Below are 20,839 nucleotides of genomic sequence, written 5' to 3'. Positions count from 1 at the left end.
CTTTGATGAAACGTTTAATCTAAATTCATATTTAAAAATATAGTACTGAACACAGTTCAGTCTTTAATATGAGCAGTATTGTATGAGCAGTATTAATATGGCAGTATTATAGCATTATCATTTACTTGACTGCTCTCGAGTGCTTGTATTACTGTCATGAAATTCTACTTAGCCTGGCAGAAGACAAGAGATATGTATAAAACTGTGTGGTTTGCCATTTTAATAGCATCTATTCACGTGTCTTGTGAGCACCATGTAAACAGCTGTAACACTGCTCAGTTCATGGCTATTTGGTTTCACTCAGCTGCTGTGTTCTAGTGTTTATTGGAACGAGAGTTCAAGTACTGTCCGTGTTTTGTGCTTCGTGTGTCAGTGGATCTCTCCATCGATGCGCAGCAGCAAGTACTCTCTCAGTGCACAGGGAATATCTAACTTATTAATGGCAGAATGACATCGTGCTCCCAGGTGGCGACGCAGTGAACATCGACAGAGGTGCTGGAGTTTGCGGGGCTGACCAATCATCCTCCAAACAGAGTCAAAGAACGGCTTATGCTCCTGGGGATATTGACAAAATGCACAGAGGAGTCAAAATGTAAGTCTTATAATCAACTGCAAAATAAGAAGAGAACTCATATCATGTATGTGGCTGTAGAGAAGTGTTAATAACAAATAACCTTTAGAAGTTCATCCGGAACATCCTGCAGCCACTCCTCACAGGCTGGCACCACCTGGAAAGAGTTCAGCATCACCTCCAGAGTGGCAGGAGATAGGACGCACAGCTTCAGCATCTGGATTCATACACATCACATCAAGACTACTATTTTTTTTTATTGTATATATATCGCTGCTGTCAATACAAAACCTCGTTTCTCCATTTTCGACATTTTAAAAAGCCTGTTGCCCTTAATGTTGTGTTGGACCAACACCAACGGCCCAAAATGACTTGGAAAAAAGTCTGGTTACATTGACTTACATTAAAAGTATGTTTATATATATATATATATATATATATATATATATATATATATATATATATATATATATATTTCATGTTTTTCATTGTGCATTGTGTCATTTTTTTTTTCACAAATGCAGATAACTCCAATGGTCATTTTATGTTTCCGAGTTAAAAAACTGCGTTTAATGGATACAAGTTTCTTTTAAGTGCAATATTTAACATTCTTTAACATAAAGCAAGCAGGTAAAGTGCCGATAAATGAAATATAAAAAGCCTGTTAATGGTCAATATTAAACATCTATAAGATCCTACCTCGGAAAATCCTATGGCTGAATCTCAAATGTCCCACTGCTCCCTATGTAGTGCATTATGTGAGTTTTGGCTTTAACACCCAACTATTACACTTTATGTCCATGAATTGTGCACACATGGCTGAATCCACAGTGGTTCTTTGTTAGACATACTGTGCTCTGTTTAGATGCCGTTATTTTAAGACCTACATGCTGCACTTTGTAGGGAGAAGGGAGCCATTTGAGATTCTGCCTAAAACAGTTTGCAGCAGTGTTGCGTCACCTGAACTGTATACTACCTGCTGATTGGCTGAACTGATTTATTAAACTGGATTTATCGGGTTCTGCTGGAGAATAGCGCCGACGTTCGACTGTTTCTGCTGTAAAGAGTGTGTGTTAAGAATAACTTACAACAGTCCGTTCATTTTTTTAAAGAATGGTGTGCAAATGAACTCTTCATATATTTATTTATTTTTAGATTTATTAGAAATTGTCCAAAATAAGTTGGAGTAAAATCTTGTTACATTAACACATATTAAATGGGAATTACCCCAATATTTCATATAATTACTCCATGATGAAGTAAACAGTCTTTTTTTAAGGAGTGGTGTGATGTGAAATGCTTCCAGAGTCACATGTCTGAAGCAACTCTAAATGCAACCTTACATACAGCAGTTTATTATTTTTTTAATACATTCCTGGCAGAGAGATACATATGGGTGCTGTTAAGAAAGAATAGTATCCAAAGAAAACTTTGAAAACTGTAGGTTTCAGATAGTAAATAAAACTGCAATAACTATGTTGTTATAGTTGTGTATCTGTAGAGAAATCAGAGTAAATAAATTTCTTTGCAATGGACCATTTCACACCATTCTACTATAAATGGCTTTGTTTACATCACAATGATTAAATTATGCAGAAATTCTAAAAAATCAGTGGAATTCCCCTTTAAGAATACCTTTTCCCCTTTACACGTAAAGCTTTCATTTTGAAGCTATACATTTTTTTCTGACAGTGACAAAAGTCCAAAACAGAAAACAATTTTTAGGCACTTATGATGCTTAAGACCGGCTTTTACTACCTGACCTTTGTGACGACTGCTTTTGTCCACTCCATTTATTGGAGTATGTGCAGTTTTGTTCTATATTCAGGCCAAGCTCATATTTCTAGAGTATTTAACACACCTTGCATAACTGGAGTTAAGAGATGCGGGTTCAGGGATGATATTGTGCTGCATGTGTGTAAATGTTCAGGTGTCTGGTGCGGTGGCTTACTCTGGGAGAGGGAGTTTTGGCTCCGTGGTTGAGCAGTGAGCGAGCTATCAGTTCTGGATGCTGGTTTGGATAATCCTCCACCACCTTCAGAGAAACAACACAGAGAAATATTCAGGTGATTACTAGTGTGAGCTAAAACATCTGGGCTGATAAACAGTCAAACATCTTGATTGAAAGTAATTAGAAAGAGTTACACAACCATTCAAAAGTTTGGAATTACTTGTCATGTCAGCTATATTATTTTATATAGGTGTGCAGAGCGGCTTAAACTCATTCTCAGGTAAAACTGTTACATTGGTGAAATAATAATTAGTAAAACTAAAAATAAAAAAAAAAACAGGCAGGTAAAAAAATATTTAAGTACTGAGTAACAAAAAAATACAGTGGAACTTCTTAGTACATCCAAAATCTATCATATGGTTTGAAGGAGCTATTCTTTTCTTCTTGGGGTCCATTTGGTTTAAAATAACATGCTGTCTCCAAAGCAAGTTGTGTGAATTACACAAAAAAGAAATTACTGTAATAAGACGTAGATCACTTATAAAAAGTAGATCACTTTACTTGCAAATATATGTAAGTAGAAGTATAATAATTTAAAAATGCTCAGTAAAGTACAAATCAATCAAAATTGTACTTAAATAAAAGGAACTGGTTACAACCTTAGTTTATATACAATAACTCATACAGTGCAAATTTAAATTAGGGATGCACAATGATAGGAATTATCGGTACCAGCATATATGATGCTAAAATTGTCTGCATTGGACAGATGTTTGGATCTGACTGATATTTCAAACCAACAGGTTGATATATGTCTGTTGTCCACCAGAAGAACAGAACGTTTAGGTGAAACTGGGTTACTGCGCTAAAATATCTGCATTTTATTCATTTTACTGCATTTATAACCCGACAGAAATAAATTATTATATTTATATTTTATAGATTTATCTGTGACGCTAATCCAGGTAGATTTGCTCCCAATTTTATTACTGTCTATGTATCAGCATTAACAAGTATGTACATGAAAAATATCAGATATCAGCACCAGCCCATAATTCACATATCAGTGAATGGATCATTTAAATATTACAAATTAGACACCAAAATATTTTTAGATGTTTTGTTGAATATTCAAAGCATTTTTGAGAACAAGAAGAAGTTGTAATACAAAGCATGATGTAATTATCTATTAGTCAGGTTATCTGCTTTGAATCAGTATTCACTTTAAATATGAACCAATCTGGAGAGTCATTTTTTGGTATAATTTAATTTTTTATGTTATGTGGCTTTTTGGTCCTTTTAGGACCATCTGCAGCTCTGTTTATCATTCTGGACACAAATAATATCACTTCATGTTTAATATTTCTTCTTATTTGAAAGTTTATGTGAAGTTGCACAAGACAGCATTATTATAACCATTTTTGCACATAGCTGTAATTTTTTAGTTTTTATATTAATGAAAACGCATGCAGGAGGAAAGATGTATTATAAGAGCATTAGAAAGACTACCTTTCCCTTTCTCTCTCTCTTTCTGTCTCTCTTAGACTCTCTCTCCCACTCTTTCACACACACTCTCTCTCTCTTTCTCTCTCTCAGGCGCTCTCTCTCTCTCTCTCTCTCTCTCTCTCTCTCAGTCTCTCTCTCTCTCTCTCTCTCTCTCAGACCTGTAGCAGGCAGTCCATGGGTGTGTATCCGGCACAGTTGGCTGTGTGCGCGCGCGCTCCGTGCTGCAGCAGTAGGTCAGCGATGCGGTAGCTGCAGTTCGCGCATGCGTTGTGCAAAGCGCTGTGCTGCTTCCTGCCCGCCGTGCGCGCGTCCGCGCCCGCGCTCAGCAGCATCTGCACCACGCGCAGGTAGCGGCCCGCCTCGGAGGGCCGCTCGGCTCCGGCGCACGCGGCGTTCAGAGGAGTCTCGCCCTCGCGGTTCGGGGCGCTCACGTAAGCTCCGTGCGACAGAAACAGCTCCACGTGCTCCTCCAGCCCTCTCCGACACGCCACGTGCAGCGGAGTGAGACAGGAGTCCCTCTGCGTCACGTTCACATCAGCACCACCGCTGACCAGCAGCTCCGCACAGCTGACCAACGACATACGAACACTAGTTAATCACAGAATAATAATCAGGATCAGCCCAGCCCTTTAAACCAGTCGTGCCTGGATTAACACGCAGTTTAAAAGCAAACTTAAAACCCTTCTCAAACTTGTACTTAGATTACTGTAGATTTATTTTAGTGCCTTTTTTTGCATCTCTTTTTTTTTATTCTGTCGTTTTATTTGACGTTATTTAATTGATTTAATTTTTCCTTTTCTTCTTTGCCTGTTATTGTTTTAACACGCTGAACTCATTTATGTTTTATTTCTGTTAAGCACTACAAGCTGCATTTCATGTATGAAAATGCTATATAAATAAACACTAATTATTAATATTTATTTTTTATTTATTAATATTTATCTATTTACTTACTTTAGTAGCACTATTATGCTTTTATTTTAGAAAATTAAACATAATGAAACATCACCATTCACGCTATTCTCACACAATACTACTACTATTACTATTAAAATTACTACTACTACTACTACTATTACTACTACTACTACTACTGTCACTACTACGACTAATATTTCTACTACTACTACTATTACTACTGATATTACTACTACTACTACTATTGCTACTATTACTACTACTACTACTACGACTAATATTTCTACTACTACTACTATTACTACTACTACTACTACTACTATTACTACCACTACTATTACTATTACTACTACTATTACTACTACATTCTAAATCAGGGCCCATATTACCGTTTGGTGATTTCTCATCTCAAATACACCTAATTCAACTTACACTGGCCCCTAAAAAGTAATTGGACATTTGTATTTGGACATAATACATTGAAAAATGTTCATGATGTTCATTGTGTTAAGAAAATAAATGTCAAACCAAGTGGCAGTTTCTTTGCAGATGCCAAAATGCATTTGTACACTTCTGAGTTCCTGATCCCAACACTGACTACACTATAAGATAAACTGTCCTAGACTTTGACATTCCCACCTCAGTGCTTTAGTGCCGTATAATTGGATTTCTTCTTCAGGTTTTCTCTAAACAAAACAACTAACATCACTCTGATGTTGTGCTAAAACTGTTTTTCTCTTAAACTATTATAATTTAGTTAAACATTTTATGAATGGCCCTGCGATGGACTGGCGACCCGTCCAGGGTGTATCCTGCCTTCCGCCCAAAGACAGCTGGGATAGGCTCCAGCACCCCACCGCGACCCAGAAGGATAAGCGGTTTAGATGATGTATGTATGTATGTATGTATTTTATGAATGGCTAACCTCTTAACATCCCAGACTTGTTACATACTAGGGCTTATTATTCAGGGACTTCAATGCAAGCTGGTTGAGCTATTCTTAGGTTACAGAAGTGTGTAATAAAACTTTGGGCCCGTAGGTGGGACGATGGCCTGGTTATAGTTCCCAAACACTTTTGGGGACCATTGTATCTGTTAATTACCAGGATTAGTATATTTGTTTGAGCAGGAAAATCACCAAACTGTGGATAGCAGTCTTCCAGGACCACAGTTGAAGGGCCCTTTTCTAGATTCTCCCAACAACCAAACATAACAATACTCAATACTTTGTTTTACTTAAGATAAAGCAGCTCTCAGATCACAGCATCTGCAACTGTATTTAGGTCCTCTGACCACAGTGGCCTCCACTCACCAGTAAGAATCAGGCGTGGTACACAGGTGCAACGGTGCATTGCCATCAGCAGCGATCAGGTCAGGGTCAGCACCGTGGTCCAGCAACAGTTTCACGCAGGTGTCGTAACCCCCAGCACAGGCATCATGGAGGGCAGTGCGACCCCCAGGGTCAGCGTCCACCTCTGCTCCTCTGAACAGCAGCTCCTCTATGCAGTCATAGCGTCCCCTGCCTGCAGCCAGACGCAGTGCAGATGTCTGCTTCACTTTAGAGCACATAGTCCACATGCCTGGGGTGCAGGAGGAAAGACAAAAATTTGACATTATTATTATTACTGTCAGTATTATGTGATTACTACATCAGAGCTTTGCATAAGAAGTAACAGAAATGATAAACATAGATGCAATAAAAGGGTATAACAACTTTTGAAAGTCTACTGTACAAGTCTATTGTATAAACTGCAGCTGGCAGTTAAAGGGCAGCTTGTGCTCTCAAATCATAAAAATAATCAACGACAAAAGAAAAAACAACAAAAATAGATGACATATTATTAAATATGGATTCTTACATATATTTAATACTTGTGTATGACATAATACATGTCATAAATAATATGTGTGTGTGTGTGTGTGTGAATGAGATCCCTACCCATCTCTGGAGTCCACACCATCTCCTCATGCACAATTTCCATCAGTGCGTTCACCATGCCAGGTTCTCTCAGCACAGTGTACACGCCCTTCATGTCTCCCCACATGAACGTGTTGTGGACGGCGGGGTCTCTGCAGTGTATCTGTGGTGGAGGGGCTCGAACAGTCTGAATCCTCTCTGTACCATGTCTGAGGCGCGGCGCAGGTGGCAGTGGCCGTCTGCTCAGTGCCCTCCTGTGGGACAACTCCCGGCGGGCATCCTCCCAATCCTGCAGCTCCTGCTCCAGCCGCAGGGAACGCAGGGAGGCCGAGGTGAAGGTAAACGTGTCCCGAGACATGGCAGCAGGGGCTTGGAGGCTCTAAGGAATACTTCCAGTCTCCCTTCTGTGGGTCTCAGTGGAAAACATATTACAAAACAGATAAGTACAATTTGCCTATAGTGTGTCTATAATTCTACTGTAGTTGTGAATATACAATAAACATAAAATAAATGGTTTCTTACAGACACATTCTGCTGGCTAATGTTGTAAAACGACAATGGCGCCAAAGATTGAACATCCTGTAAAATGAACCAGCATTCTTCAAAGAGGCCTAGGCCTACTCACCCTCAAAGGCTGGAAGGAAGGTTGTCAGAAATCTTTTGCTAGGCCAAGACTGCAAATAATCTACACTTTAACTTCTCCACTGCTGTTCAGTACTCACAGTGATAAGATCACTTAGTACTGATAAGATTAAGGCTGACTAAAAGAACCGCATGTCCTTTCAAAGTTAGCCAGTCACAAGATATTGTTGACCTGGCACACATAAGAGCCCTTGTTATTAATAGACTAGAACGCAAGCCGATATGTTATCGCTGTAGTACCACCAAATAACCCAGCAGAGGTCGCTGTAAAGCCACAGCCAAAGAGCACAGCCCGTTATTTCCTCTCTGGCACAAGTTGGACTTGTGCCAGATAGTGTGGCCTGAACAACTGCAGGTGAGGCCTTGATTCAGTTATAACGGCATGTTAAGATGCTCCAGAATAAATCTTCTGTTTGTGCTGTTTGTAGTTTTTCTTCTTATAACATGGGCATGAAGCAGTTACAACATCCAACACTGTTTTATTTCTAAACCCTTATTGTCACTGTGTGGTTTTGTTTTCTCATTCTTATTCTTAGCCCACATTGGAAAACCAGGTTAGTGATAAAGTAGGCTAATACTTTTCAGAGCATCTACTAATTTTATGGTATAAAGGCCCCTATTACCAGCAGGGCAGTGACTATAGATAACTTGTCTTAATTTGGTTTCTGAGAGGTTCACTATATGAGCTGCAAATCCAAACCCTTTAAGCAATGTCATTATTATTTTTAATCTCCAGTAAAGCTTCAAAGCTTCAAACTTTCAAGAATTTGAGTTCTGACAAGTTCCAACTTTGCAAGTCTTAGTAATACTGTAACATCAAACACAGCTGGGTGACAAATTAAATGAAAAAAATGAGGGAAGAAAGATGTGAGCGCAGACGCTTCCATACAGGTGTACTGCATGATAAAATGCAGTGCAACATCCTACACTGCTCTGTGGCACATATGAACAGCCCAGGCGACCTTAATTTTGAGACTGCAAAAGGCAAAAATCTAAGTGACCTCGAAAGCAGGTTCATTACTGGGGCACAGGTGGCAGGAGCTTTAGTCACAAAGACTGCTCAACTGGCTAGTGCTTCAATAGAAACAGTGACTAAAGCGACATCTGCATTTAGGTCAATGTGAAAGATATGAGTTAACAGCGCTGGAAATTGTGGTTGAAACCACACAATCAATGATGCTTGTGTATTAGTGTGATATGCAAAGAAAAACAGAAGAGCACCTGTTCCTCAGGTGACTGAGAATGTCAGGACAGGACCTAATCACACTGTGTCAGGAAGAACTAGCCTATGCATCCACAACTACAGAGAGATATTGTAGCAGGAACCTCTGATTACAAAGAGAAATGCACATCTGAAAGTTCACAGGCACTGATTACAGTCACCAGTTGAACATCTATGAGAGATTTCAGACTCTGCTCTCCACCATCATCTTCAAAACACCCACTGAGAGAATAACTTTGAAGAATGGCACACTAGTACAGTTCCAAAGACTTACAGAATCTATCTCAAGGCACACTATAGCTGTTCTGGCAGATTATGGTGGCCCAATATCTTGCTTATCCCTGCAAAAAAAATCAGAGAAATTAAAAGTTTCTCTTGGTTCCTGGTGACGTCCAATAGTCACTGATGGTATTTTGTGTTTTCCTGATTGATATCACAGTGAAAAGGATTCTAATGGTTTAACAGGTGTTCTGGGACAGATTATAGAACAGGGTGGGGAACTGAGGGCTGGAGTCCAGCAGAGTTTGATGATTTCCCATCTCTAGCACACCGACGAAACCTGCTAATTAGCTGATGAGTTGAATTGGGTATGCTTGAGTTAGAAAAATCACTGTGCAGCAATCCGGCCCTCAAGGACTGGAGTTCCCCACCCCTGTTATAGCAGCACTTGATGGTTTCCCAAAGGAATCTAAAGGTGTCCTACAGGAAACTAGTGGTCCCTAACCTCTAACCGTAACTCTAAGTAGTGGTAACCATTAAGCCAATTCCTGTTATAAAGCTAAGCCATCAGGTTTCAATCCTAATGATTCTATTGGTGTTTTTCCCTGCAGGGATGTTAGTTTATCCTTTAATTTGTCACCTGTTTGTATTTAGCTAGTCTGGCGGATGAAATTTGCCATTACTAATAACATCTAGGCAGCATCTAGGCAGTGACTACCCAGATAGCAGACAGTTTTCGGCCTTCCTGGCTTTCCTATGTGAGTGCTGATTGACAACCGGGTAGATGTTAGGCATGCAGGCCAGAATAGGGCCAGCTTCATACCGTTTTGCCTTATGTCTACATTTGTGGGACAATTCTGGCATAAATATAGTGGACCAACAATGTAGTCAGGCCAGATTGGGACCAGATTTGGGCCATATCCTTTAGTTCTAGTCACTTTACAGTGTGTGGGCCAGATCTGGGCCGAGGACCCAGCTCTGGCCGGTGTCGACCAGAGGAGGATGGGTTCCCCTTTTGAGTCTGGTTCCTCTCAAGGTTTCTTCCTCCTGTTGAGGGAGTTTTTCCTTGCCACTGTCGCCAAGGCTTGCTCACTGGGGGCCTGTAAAGCTGCTTTGTGACAACATCTGTTGTAAAAGGCGCTATATAAATAAATTTGACTTGACTATTCCCTGATAGCAAAAGAATAGTGGACCACTGTTGGTCCGCTGATGACAAAGCTGGCGGTCAACTGGCATTTTGCTCAGCATTTTCTGGGCGGCCCACTGGTGTTTAAGCAGAGTAATAGACGAAATTAAACTCAACATCGCTCATTTTTACCACTCACAGTGCAATTTACATATTTTTCCTTCCTTCCTTTCTGTAGTTATACTTTGAAAATTAGTTAAGCATTTTCTATAAAATCCCTTTACATCAGGCCTAGTCATTATTTTTTATTCTCTCAGGTGTTTGTAATATTTGTCTTAGTTTATTTTCTAAAATAAAGGGCTTTGTGCATTTAAAATCTATATAGGGATGAAAAACTAGTATGCAGGACTATAATGTGGGTGGTCCAAGGGTGGACCAGTAGTCACAAACGGTCAGCGGGGTGCTGACCTTATCAAGCCAGTGGACCGATATATGCTTGCTATCTGGGATTCTGGGCCAGAACAAACCAAAGATGTGGTCCACAAGTGAGCCAGACATATTTTGCTAACTAGATAGCTAGTTAACAGTGGTCTTTCATCATTCCTTATTCATAAATGATTATACAAGTTTACAGCCGTTTATTACACTCAGTATCACAGTCAGAGCCTATGATTTTAGTTTGGGAGGCAAATATTTTTTGTCACTTTAACTAAAATGAGTGTCCAATGTAACCAGTATTAACATCGATAATACCGTAATGTAAACTATTCGTACTGGTATCGAAATGAAAGCCTGCAGTACCGCACATCTCTAACTCGAGGCTGCGTCTTTAAGCGTTTCCAACTACGACCTAAGCTAACACCCCCAACCCAAACTTTCACTTTTCTTTTCGTGACCACACACAGAGATGGCAGTGTTTGAATGACTGAGAGACAAATATAAGTGGCAGAGCTGAATAACTGGTAAGATCAGTGATCAGGAGATCTGCTCCGTTACTTTAACAACGACGATGAAGGTGTTGATAATCGAGCTCATCTCGCCTGGAAGGTTTTGCTGGTGATCAAACTTCCTGTAAGAACTCCGTCGAGTGCGCGCGCACACACTCACAGACACGCAGACAGCTTTCTGAACAAACTGGTTCGCAGCTTTTAAGAAAATGAGCATTTTTCGAGCCGGTGGATTTGCTCCACGGGTGAGAAATCTGTGAAAATGGCATATTTACGTGGCGTTCAGAGTCGCGGACTGTGTGTTGTTCTCGCAGGGTTTGGTCTCTGGTTGTCCAGAAGATGGCGGAGGAGGGTCGCTCGCTCTGTGTTCGCGGGTTGCCCGCTGATTTGGAGCCCGAGCGGCTGGCAGATAAACTTCACATCCATTTTCTGCGCTCACGGAACGGAGGAGGAGAGATTACAGCACTCAGCATTAAATCAGCGGACCGGTTTGCCATCGTCACCTTTGAAGAGAGCAGAGGTCTCTCTCTCTCTCTCTCTCTCAGTCTCAGTCTCTCTCTCTCTCTCTCTCTCTCTCTCAGTCCCTCTCTCTCTCTCTCTCTCTCTCTCTCTCTCTCTCTCTCTCTCTCTCTCTCTCTCTCTCTCTCTCTCTCTCTCTCTGTGTAAATGTGTGTGACGCATATGTATTTATGACTTTGTGGGGACCAGATGGACCCTGGTTGATGGAAAACATGAACATTTTAACGTTGTGGGGACAAATGTTAAAATTTTAAAAAGCGTTTTTCTGGTTACTAAAGTTAAAGGGGAATTCTATGGATTTGTTAAAATCTCTGGATAATACAAATGGTTTCTGAACCAGGAACTATAGGAGCAGGGCTTGCTATGCTCACAACACAAATGTAGCCACTTTGTTTACTAAACCACTTCATCTTCTGAGTTTTTAGATGTAGTGATAATGGCAAAATAGTGGTACATGAAAGAATATACACTGACCAGCCACATCATGAAGTACACCTCCTTGTTTCTACACTCATCTATTATATCAGCCCCACTGACCATATAAGTGCACTTTGTAGTTCTACAATTACAGACTGTAGTCCATCTGTTTCTCTGCATACTTTGTTAGACTCCTTTAACCCTGTTCTTTAATGGTCAGGACCCCCACAGGACCACCACAGAGCAGGTACAATTTGGATGGATCATTCTCAGAGCTGCAGTAACACTGATGTGGTGGTGGTGTGTTAGTGTGTGTTGCGCTGGTACGAGTGGATCAGACACAGTGCTGCTGGAGTTTTTAAACACCTCAGTATCACTGCTGGACTGAGAGTAGTCCACCAACCAAAAATATCCAGCTAACAGCATCCTGTGGGCAGCGTCCTGTGACCACTGATGAAGGACTAGATGACCAACACAAACTGTGCAGCAGCAGATGAGCTGTCGTCTCTGACTTTACATCTACAAGGTGGACTGACAAAGTAGGTGTGTCTAATAGAGTGGACAATAGGTAGACACAGTGTTTAAAAACTCCAGCAGCACTGCTGTGTCTGATCCATCTCTACCACACACACTAACACACCACCACCACGTCAGTGTTACTGCAGTGCTGAGAATGATACATTCAAATAATACCTGCTGTGTGGTGGTCCTGTGGGAGTCCTGACCACTGAGGAACAGGGTGAAAGGGGGCTAACAAAATATGCAGAGAAACAGATGGACTACAGTCTGTAATTGTAGAACTACCAAGTGCACCTATAGAGTAAGTGGACCTGATAAAATGGACAAGAAGGGTAGATCCAATGAGGTTTACTAAATAAAGTGTCCAGTCAGTGTATTTTCTTTGGTACTGTTTTGCCTCATAATCCCCTGCATGTATCACTCTGGCCAGAGCTTTCTCAAAACTGTCATAAACTATGTCATACATATTTAGACATCTGGATCACCACCATTGTTGTGAACAGTTCTGTGTTAGGTTTAGGCACACAGAACACAATTGGGACCAGGGGGCAGTTGCACCCAGACCTGCAGTGATTGGGCCCCATAAAATCTTTATTGGACACCTCATATAGAGACAGACACAGTTGTACACCTATGACTCACAGAGAGATCCAGTTTTTTTACAACTTACATCACCAGTCAGCTTCCATTAACACTGAGGTCTGTTTATCTCCATCTTATTCAGAATGCATCTCACCCGTAGTAACGGGATTGTGTTTTTCAGTCACAACAATCACAACCAGGAACATGATATACATTATTTATTTATAACTCTAAAATCTTAAAAGACCAAAATGATTCAATTCAAATTTATATATCGCTGCTGTTGGTACAAAATCTGTTTCTCCAAAGTGGTAACTTTACAGCAGATGGAAAAAACTACTTTTAATGCAAGTCAATGGAACCAGACTTTTTTTCAAGTTATTTTGGGTCATTTCTTTTGGTCCATTCATGATGAAATTTACAAATAATGTAAAGCGCAACAGGCATTTTCAAATTATGTCAAAAACTGAAAAATGACAAAAATGGAGATGAAAGGTTTTGCTCAGACAGCAGCAATATATATATATAAATATGCTCATATAGTGTAGCAAACGTTTAGGTTATTGTCAGATGCTGGTGGGTGGAGTGGCATGCCTTCAGAGCATTGACTTGTTTGAGACATAAATTGCTATATCATCACTGCTTTGTTCATCATAATTATTTTTTGCATTGGCAAGCATATTCATTTTTTGCCCTGGGGTCCATAAGGTCCTAGTAAGGTCACTGCCCCCTATCTCACACATACACACACACACACACACACACTCAAAGTTGTATGCATGTCTGTTTGTTTGTGTATTTGTGAGCAAATAAGAGATAAGAGAGAAGAAAAGAAAGACGTAAGCACACTTTTCACATTCATTTTGTCATCTGTAGGTAAGAACTGAGAAGAGTTGGGCCTTTTGGTGGATAGTAATTAGAATAAAAGATATTCATAGTCTACTTCAGCAATAGGCTACTCCTTTACATTTTAATTAAGCCTGTGGCCTTGTATTTCCCTGCCATCTGGCCTGTTTTCCAAGGCTGCCGTGAGATGTTTGTTATTTATAGTCAGTTTGCTGGCGAAGAGAGAGAGTTTTTTATTGGCTGTCTAAAATGGATGTGTTTTGCTTTCTCTCTCTCTGTCTCTCTTTCTCTCTCTCTCTTTCTCTCTCCGTCTGTCTTTCTCATTAGTTTTACAGAGAGAATGAATAATCTGAATTTTCAGCCAACAATGAAACATTCTTCAGTTAAAAAGTGTGTATGTATGTGTGTGTGTATTGCTCTGCCTCTCAAAAGAGATTGATCTTCTCTCTGACTTCATCCAGTTGCACACAATGTGCTCAGTCACTGCCCACACATCTTAGAAGTGGACGGCAGGAAGTACGAGCTTTCTCTGAGTTTTCCAGGGCAAGAATCAGCTCTCCTGAACAAGGTATGCTAGGAGAAGAAAGAAGCATATTATTCTTGTCAGAAACAAAACCTTATATCACCAATTTTTGCTTTTTTTTCTATGAATGAATTAATGAATTAATAGAAATTGTCCTAAATGGCTTGGAATACAGTCTTTTTACATTAACTCACATTAAGTTAAAAAAAAATTCTTCTCCTCAAAAGTTAAAATTTTGCAGATACGGGTTTTGTTCTGACAGTGATGAAACACAGTACTGTGTAAAAGTCCAAGTCAAAATGTTCATTAAGTACAAGTTATTCATTATTCAGGAGATAATTCTGAGGAGATTAAGATAATCCACTTGCATAAGACGATGAATGTCAAAGGAAAAACAAGAGAATCCAAAGCTGCAGTTCAAAAATATATTAGATAAAATAGAGACAATGGGACTCCTAACAACCATGAAGACCTGGTAGACCACCAACACTGTCACCGTCCGATAAAAAGAGCTTAAAGCTTTCATATTTGAGAGAAAGGTAAAAAACAAGCTCCACTCTTGCTTCACATCTGAAAATATCCACAGGCGTTTTTGTCAAGAAGCCCTTACTGAGAAAAGGAAATTTACAAATCAAACAAAAAAGCTAATAGTGTTCTCAGAACAACAGACTGGCCACTCCAGACCTCAGCATCAGTAAATGTGTTTAGATTATTTGGATTGTAGTGATTAGTGAATGCACACACACGAGGGGCAGTGAGCACATTTGCCCAGAGTGGTGGGCAGCCCTATCCACAGCACCCGGGGAGCAGTTGAGGGTCATGTCCTGGCAGCTCAGGGGATCGAGCCGGCGACCTTCTCAGACCCAGACCACGACTCCCCTGTACTGTAAGAATGTGGGTTTCTCTGTAGGCAAGTCTCCCAAAAAAGAACGTAAGCTGTAATAAAGGCAAAGGTGATTACTCTAAATACTGAAATAACTGATATTATATACAGTTTTTGAGCTCACTGTATAATTTTCTGTTAAATATGAATAACTTGTAGTAAATGGCCATTTTGACTGGAAATTGAATAAATGAAGGGTGATCTTAACTTCCGCACAGTCTTAAGTAATAATATAGCTTCTTTTTTTAATATTAGTCATATAAATTCAATTTCATAATTATTTATAATAAAAATCTATTCCTTCTTCTCCCACTCCTTAAGTTATTTTGTTCTCACACAACCACTCTTTCTCCCCAAGGTAATCCTTGATATGTCCATGACCATTGACTGCAGTCAGCTTCCCCTGGGTGAGGAGACTGTAAAAAAGCTCTGCGCAAAATACCGAGGCCTTCGTGTCCAGTTCATCAGACCTCAGAGGCGCTGTACCTTGTATGGGCTCTACTCAGAGGTCCAGGCCTTTGTGTCTCAGCTGGTGGAGCTTCTTGGAGACTCTGATCCTCTAGGGGCAGAACAGCAAGGAGAAGCCAGACAAGCAGATGTGCCCCATGGGCTTCGTGTTGGTGGACTGGGTTCACTGTATGGGGAAGTCAAAGCTTCTGAGCTTTCGCTGCAGAATCCCGGTCAGAAAGGGAAAAGTATGGACCTGTCACAGGCACAGGGAGACTCTGGTAAGGAGGCAGACTGGACAGACGAGGCAGATGTAGAGGCTCTGTCCCTGATCATGGAGGCAGATGTCTTTGCATACCTGCGCAGCAGGAGTGAGCAGTACAAGCGTATATTGCTCAGCCATGGGGCACATGTGGTAGATGCAACATCCGATGGGGTCACCACATTGTACTTGCAGTCTGACGCAAAGGTCAGGACAGGGTCAGAGGCAGAAAAACACGTGAAGCAAGCCTGCAAGGAGCTTGGTCAGCTCTACCAGAAGGTAGAGAGCAATCTGCGAAGAGTTCAGATTCAGTGGAGTGCTCTTGGCCTGCGAGGAGGAAATACTGAGGCATTTAAGGAATTGCAGGCTTTGCTGCCAAAAGTGCTGCTCAGCTATGATCAGACCCATGTTTACATTGTAGGTGAGAGCAATGAAGTTTCTGAGGCCAAACAGATCCTCCTGCTTGGTTCAGGGAGTGGGCAGGGCTTGAGCCCCACACCAAAGAAAGGAAGTTCACTTTCACCATACCAGTCAAATTCTTACTACCCCACCTCTGAATCAGGGACAATACAAATGGCAGAGGAACAGGGTGAAACCAGAGCGGTAGCTCCTAAAACAAGCATGTCTGGTGCTGATCGAAGAGGGAAAGGTGGTGAAGAATACAAACTTGCAGCTCGATTTAAGAACTCTGAAATGGGTTTACCGGGGTTCTACCCGGGAGAAAGAGGGCGAAGTAGAGAGCTCCAGGATTTAACCACAAGCATGAACATGTTAGCGTTAGCATCAAGCTATGAGCCAAGGTCGACCCTAGCTACTGCAGGAACAGTCAATGGTGACAAGGCTGGAGTTGCTCCAGTTAGCGCGCTCAGAGTGACGGGTACGAATTGCACAGCGGATGATGTCTTATTTCAGAAGAAGGATCCCCTGTCCTTTGTAATTCCATTCAAAACCAGTGGACCAATCTCAACCAAAGTTAGTGGAACAAATTCTACAGAGTCCACCTCTAAATTAACACCTGCAGTCAAAGCTCCACCCAGTACATCTCGGACTGCACTATCAGGGCTTGACACTCATACGCTAGCTGCATTAGGAACTACGTCCACCCCTAGGTCTCCCTTAAAAAGAGCAAATAGTTTCTCAGGACGGCCTTCGCCAAAACTGGAGGCACAAAAGACTGAAAAGACTGGGATCAGTGGGGCCAATAAAATACCTAATTCAAATAGCTTTAGTAGTGGTAAACCTCCAGAGGAACCTACAGTTAGCCTTGTATCAAGAGAAGTCACTGTGTCCAACGTGATGTGGACCTATATGAAAGAGGCATATCGCTCCCGTTTGGATACCCTGATCTCTGATCTACAAGTGACAGAGAGCCTCACGGACAAGGATGAGGTCAGAGTTGTTTTGAAGGGATCAGAGTTATCTAAGGTTGAGGAACGTCAGGTTAAGCTTCAGAAGCTCATTGGCATGATAGCCTCAGACTTTTGTGTTCAGGAGCTTCGACTGGCAGATCTTGGTGTGACCGAAAGTAATGAGGTGTTTAAGGCATGCTGCTCAAAAATACGCTTACGCTTCAGCAAAATCTCACTGCGCAGTGCAGAGGACACTGTTCTCCTGATTGGGCCCAAACCACTGTGTACTCAGGCCACTGAAATGTTAAAAGAAGAGTTTCTTTGCGATGTGTCTAATTCTGTGCCTTACTTTGACAGTTTCACCCATCAGGGAGCTTTAGATCAAAGTCGAACCAGTGTATCAGCTGACCAGACTCGATTCCAAAGACAAATTAGACAAAATCAGACCAAAGCTGATGCAGGAAGTCTTGAGGGATACTCTATTAATCAAGCCCTCAGGCATACAGCCAGCCAGTCTGAGACCTGGAGTGTGAGTTCCATCCAGTCACCAAAGCAGAAGCCATCTGGTAAGGAGAGGAATGGTACACCTGGTGATTTAGAAATATTTAAGACGGGTATATTTCAGAGCCAGTCATCTGAGCGAAATGAAGCGCTGTTGGGACAGAGGGATGACTGGCCAAAGCCTCCACCCCCACAGAAAAAACAAAAAACTACCACAACGACTCTGAAACAGACTAACTTGCAAGTCCGTAACAAGTCAGAACCATGTGTTTGTGGGGACACCGGTGCACATGTAGCGCGTACAAGTTGTGGTGTGTTCTTGTGCCCCCTCTGCCTTCCACTTCATGCTGAGTGCATTGTGTGCTCTAAAGAGAAAGCACCCAAAGAACCTTCACAGAAAATGCCAGGGCACCAGCTCCAAGAGGAGCAGAATCCAGAGGAGCTCACAGGAAAGGAGGCAAGCAAGCAGCGGAAACAGGCACAAGGCATTCAGGGCACCATGAGGTATGTGGAGTTACCACTGAGCCTGCAAGGCCACAGCCGGTGCACAACAGCCAAGATCATCTACTGCATACCTGATGGCATCCAGGGGGTATGAGCACTTTCTTCCCTTCCTACAAGATCTGTTAAATGTCTTATATCTGTTCATAACTGTTTCCTTTTTTGTTCTTAAAGGAGGAGCATCCTAACCCTGGGGCACCATTTCAAGGAGGTATATTTGAGGCTTATTTGCCACTCAGCTCAAAGGGGCGGAGCTTACTGCCATGCCTGGACAAAGCTTTTAAGCAAGGGTTAACCTTTAAAGTTTGCCCAGCTAAAACGTCACCAGGCAGGAAAGCGAGAATAGACTGGGGTCGAATCCCTCACAAGACCAGAATGGATGGAGGGAAGAGTGGGTGAGTAAAACATTCCAGGTTAAAACTGTATTAAATAAACATAATACAATATACACAAAGATTATATAAACAATATTTTGTTGTTGTTGGAAGAAAACCTCGTTTCTCTAAAATGGTAATTTTACAGGAAAAGGAAAAAACCTACTTTCAAGTCATTTTGGGCCGTTTATTTTGGTCCATTCATCATGAAATTTACAGACGATATAAAGGGCGACAGGCATTTTCAAATTATGTCTAAAACTGAAAAACAACAAAAATGGAGATACAAGGTTTTCTTCCGACAGCAGCGATATAATGATTGTACAAACAGTTATATGCAATAATAGCTACAGTGGATTAAATGCAGTGGAGTCTTTAGGAACATTGCCACTACCAAAATGTTCATCATGCATCCCTTGTGTGGATTTTCTTACCATTCATTTAAGTTCCCTGACTGACTATCATACCTTGTTTGAGTAAATGTTTATGGAATGAGTGATATAACTAGTAGAAAAACTACTCAGGAAAAATCCTTTGTGGTAAAGTGTGTTTGTGTGTGTTTCTGTGTTTGTATACAGGAATGGATATCCAGACTCCACATATCTTAATAACTTGTCTGAAGCACTGATGGCTTGTGGGATTGAGGGGGTCACACTGAGTGAAAATAAAACAAAGTCATAATTCTTTCACATTAATTATAGCCCTAGGTCTTACCTATTGGGATGTTTATATTAAGACTGTACAAACCTGTGATGAAGGTATTGTGAATGTTTCATGATTTACATTTTTATTGTCAGTTCTGCATTTGAAATGAATGAAAAATGAGAAAAATGATTTTGTTTGTGTGTGCTGGGATAGTACACAAGTAATGTATAGCAGCCTGTGATTTTTAAAGTTTCAGTACAATATTGTTTAACCTCTTGTATCATTTTGTTCATTATATGTTTTTGTTTTTTTAAACATGGTGATTAAAGCAATTATTTTAATGTGTTGTAGAATTTTTATCTTATTTATTTTCTAAAAATTAAAGAGGAATTCCACAGATTTTCCACAACTTTTGTATAACTCAGTCACTGAGATGTAAACAAAGTCATTCAGAGTGGTTTGGTATGATGTGAAACTTGCTGACTCAGATTTCCACAGTAGTATTTACCATCCAGAATGGCCAATGAAGCTACACAAGTCTTCAGAGTTTTAAATGTGATGTTGATGATGATAAAATAGCAGTAAATTGGAAAAAAAATGTTTTCTTTAGGTACTGTTTTGCCTTACATTGACCTATATCTACAGTACTGGTCAAAAGTTTTAGAACATACCCATTTTTCTAGGTTTATGAATATTTACCCAGTTTAATGCCTCTGTGGACTATCTATGATGTATGAACCTCTAAACTGCTCCTCCAGCTGAATGTAATGCTGGACCCGGAGATGTTTAGTGTGGCCTCTAAACTGCAAAAAACGAAATATTTAAGATCTGGGCTAAAACAAACCAATCATGCTATAATGCTAATCTTACAAGAGTCACTTTAATATTAATATATAACACTGCATTGTTGTGGTGTATAAACAATGGATCATCATATATCAAACTAAGCAGGCTTAGTTCATGACGAGTTGTTTACTGTCTCCTGAGCAAGGGAATGGATGAAGTAGAAAGAAGATGTATTTATGTTTCATTACAGTAAACATCAGTTATTATATTGGGTTCATTACAGGGACCTCCTCCATACCACTGCTGACACCTATGCATACTCTATTGTTGGATACAGCAGTGAGCCCATCCTATTTTTCTGCTAACAGCAAGGGAGCAGTATAGGACAATGAGAAGACGGTCACCAAGATGATTTACTCCTGCAGTAAACAAGCTGATCAGAAGTCAGGAGAGAGCTGAGTCATGCTGAGTGGGTCCTTGAGCAGTTCAATGGAGAAATCGCTGATTTGAAGAAATATGCCGTCACATTGTGAGGATCACAGTCATTTTTTTCAGCTAACAGGACCTAATGTGGGGCCCTGAAAGGTCCTTCAAAACCTCTGCTTGATCTGACCCAGATTCAGTCTGCCTGCCTAATCAGGCACAGACTCTGGAGCTGTTCTAAA

At 40.8% G+C, this 20,839-nt stretch overlaps 2 protein-coding genes across 7 annotated transcripts; one reads left to right on the top strand and one right to left on the bottom strand.

Annotated features, from left to right (window-relative positions):
- Positions 1-205: 205 nt before the first annotated feature.
- Positions 206-11,571, bottom strand: asb16 (ankyrin repeat and SOCS box containing 16). Of its 5 annotated transcripts, none has more exons than XM_036589220.1 (7): positions 7,490-9,365; positions 6,886-7,268; positions 6,259-6,526; positions 4,187-4,595; positions 2,523-2,606; positions 675-788; positions 206-555 (listed from the first exon to the last, which is right to left on the bottom strand). In XM_036589220.1, the coding sequence occupies exons 2-7, from the start codon at positions 7,220-7,222 to the stop codon at positions 370-372; spliced, it is 1,398 nt and encodes a 465-aa protein (XP_036445113.1). In that variant the 5' UTR covers positions 7,223-7,268; positions 7,490-9,365; the 3' UTR covers positions 206-369. The 5 variants fall into 5 exon arrangements, with proteins under 5 accessions (XP_036445113.1, XP_036445117.1, XP_036445114.1 ...); XM_036589224.1 differs by lacking the exon at positions 7,490-9,365 and adding an exon at positions 11,296-11,571 and having other exon boundaries at positions 370-555; positions 6,886-7,276; XM_036589221.1 differs by having other exon boundaries at positions 370-555; positions 6,886-7,278; positions 7,490-9,368.
- On the top strand, positions 10,936-19,729 carry si:busm1-163l24.3. Of its 2 annotated transcripts, none has more exons than XM_036589214.1 (6): positions 10,936-11,035; positions 11,335-11,540; positions 14,365-14,471; positions 15,668-18,460; positions 18,544-18,764; positions 19,322-19,729. In XM_036589214.1, exons 2-6 carry the CDS (start codon positions 11,360-11,362, stop codon positions 19,422-19,424), a joined length of 3,405 nt encoding a protein of 1,134 aa, XP_036445107.1. In that variant the 5' UTR covers positions 10,936-11,035; positions 11,335-11,359; the 3' UTR covers positions 19,425-19,729. The 2 variants fall into 2 exon arrangements, with proteins under 2 accessions (XP_036445107.1, XP_036445106.1); XM_036589213.1 differs by having other exon boundaries at positions 10,984-11,144.
- The last annotated feature ends 1,110 nt before the right edge of the window (positions 19,730-20,839 follow it).

The sequence above is a fragment of the Colossoma macropomum genome, unplaced genomic scaffold (genome assembly GCF_904425465.1).
Source record: "Colossoma macropomum unplaced genomic scaffold, Colossoma_macropomum, whole genome shotgun sequence".
NCBI lineage: Eukaryota > Metazoa > Chordata > Actinopteri > Characiformes > Serrasalmidae > Colossoma > Colossoma macropomum.
This window is presented reverse-complemented; position numbering and strand designations above follow the sequence as displayed.

Coding starts and splice junctions, on each gene's coding strand:
- si:busm1-163l24.3 (XM_036589214.1), top strand. CDS start 11,360: ATGGCGGAGGAGGGTCGCTCGCTCTGTGTTCGCGGGTTGCCCGCTGAT. Junction 11,541..14,364: donor CACCTTTGAAGAGAGCAGAG/GTCTCTCTCTCT, acceptor GACTTCATCCAG/TTGCACACAATGTGCTCAGT. Junction 14,472..15,667: donor AATCAGCTCTCCTGAACAAG/GTATGCTAGGAG, acceptor TTTCTCCCCAAG/GTAATCCTTGATATGTCCAT.
- asb16 (XM_036589224.1), bottom strand. CDS start 7,222: ATGTCTCGGGACACGTTTACCTTCACCTCGGCCTCCCTGCGTTCCCTG. Junction 2,607..4,186: donor CCATGGACTGCCTGCTACAG/GTCTGAGAGAGA, acceptor GTTTCTCTGAAG/GTGGTGGAGGATTATCCAAA. Junction 789..2,522: donor CCAAAACTCCCTCTCCCAGA/GTAAGCCACCGC, acceptor GTATGAATCCAG/ATGCTGAAGCTGTGCGTCCT.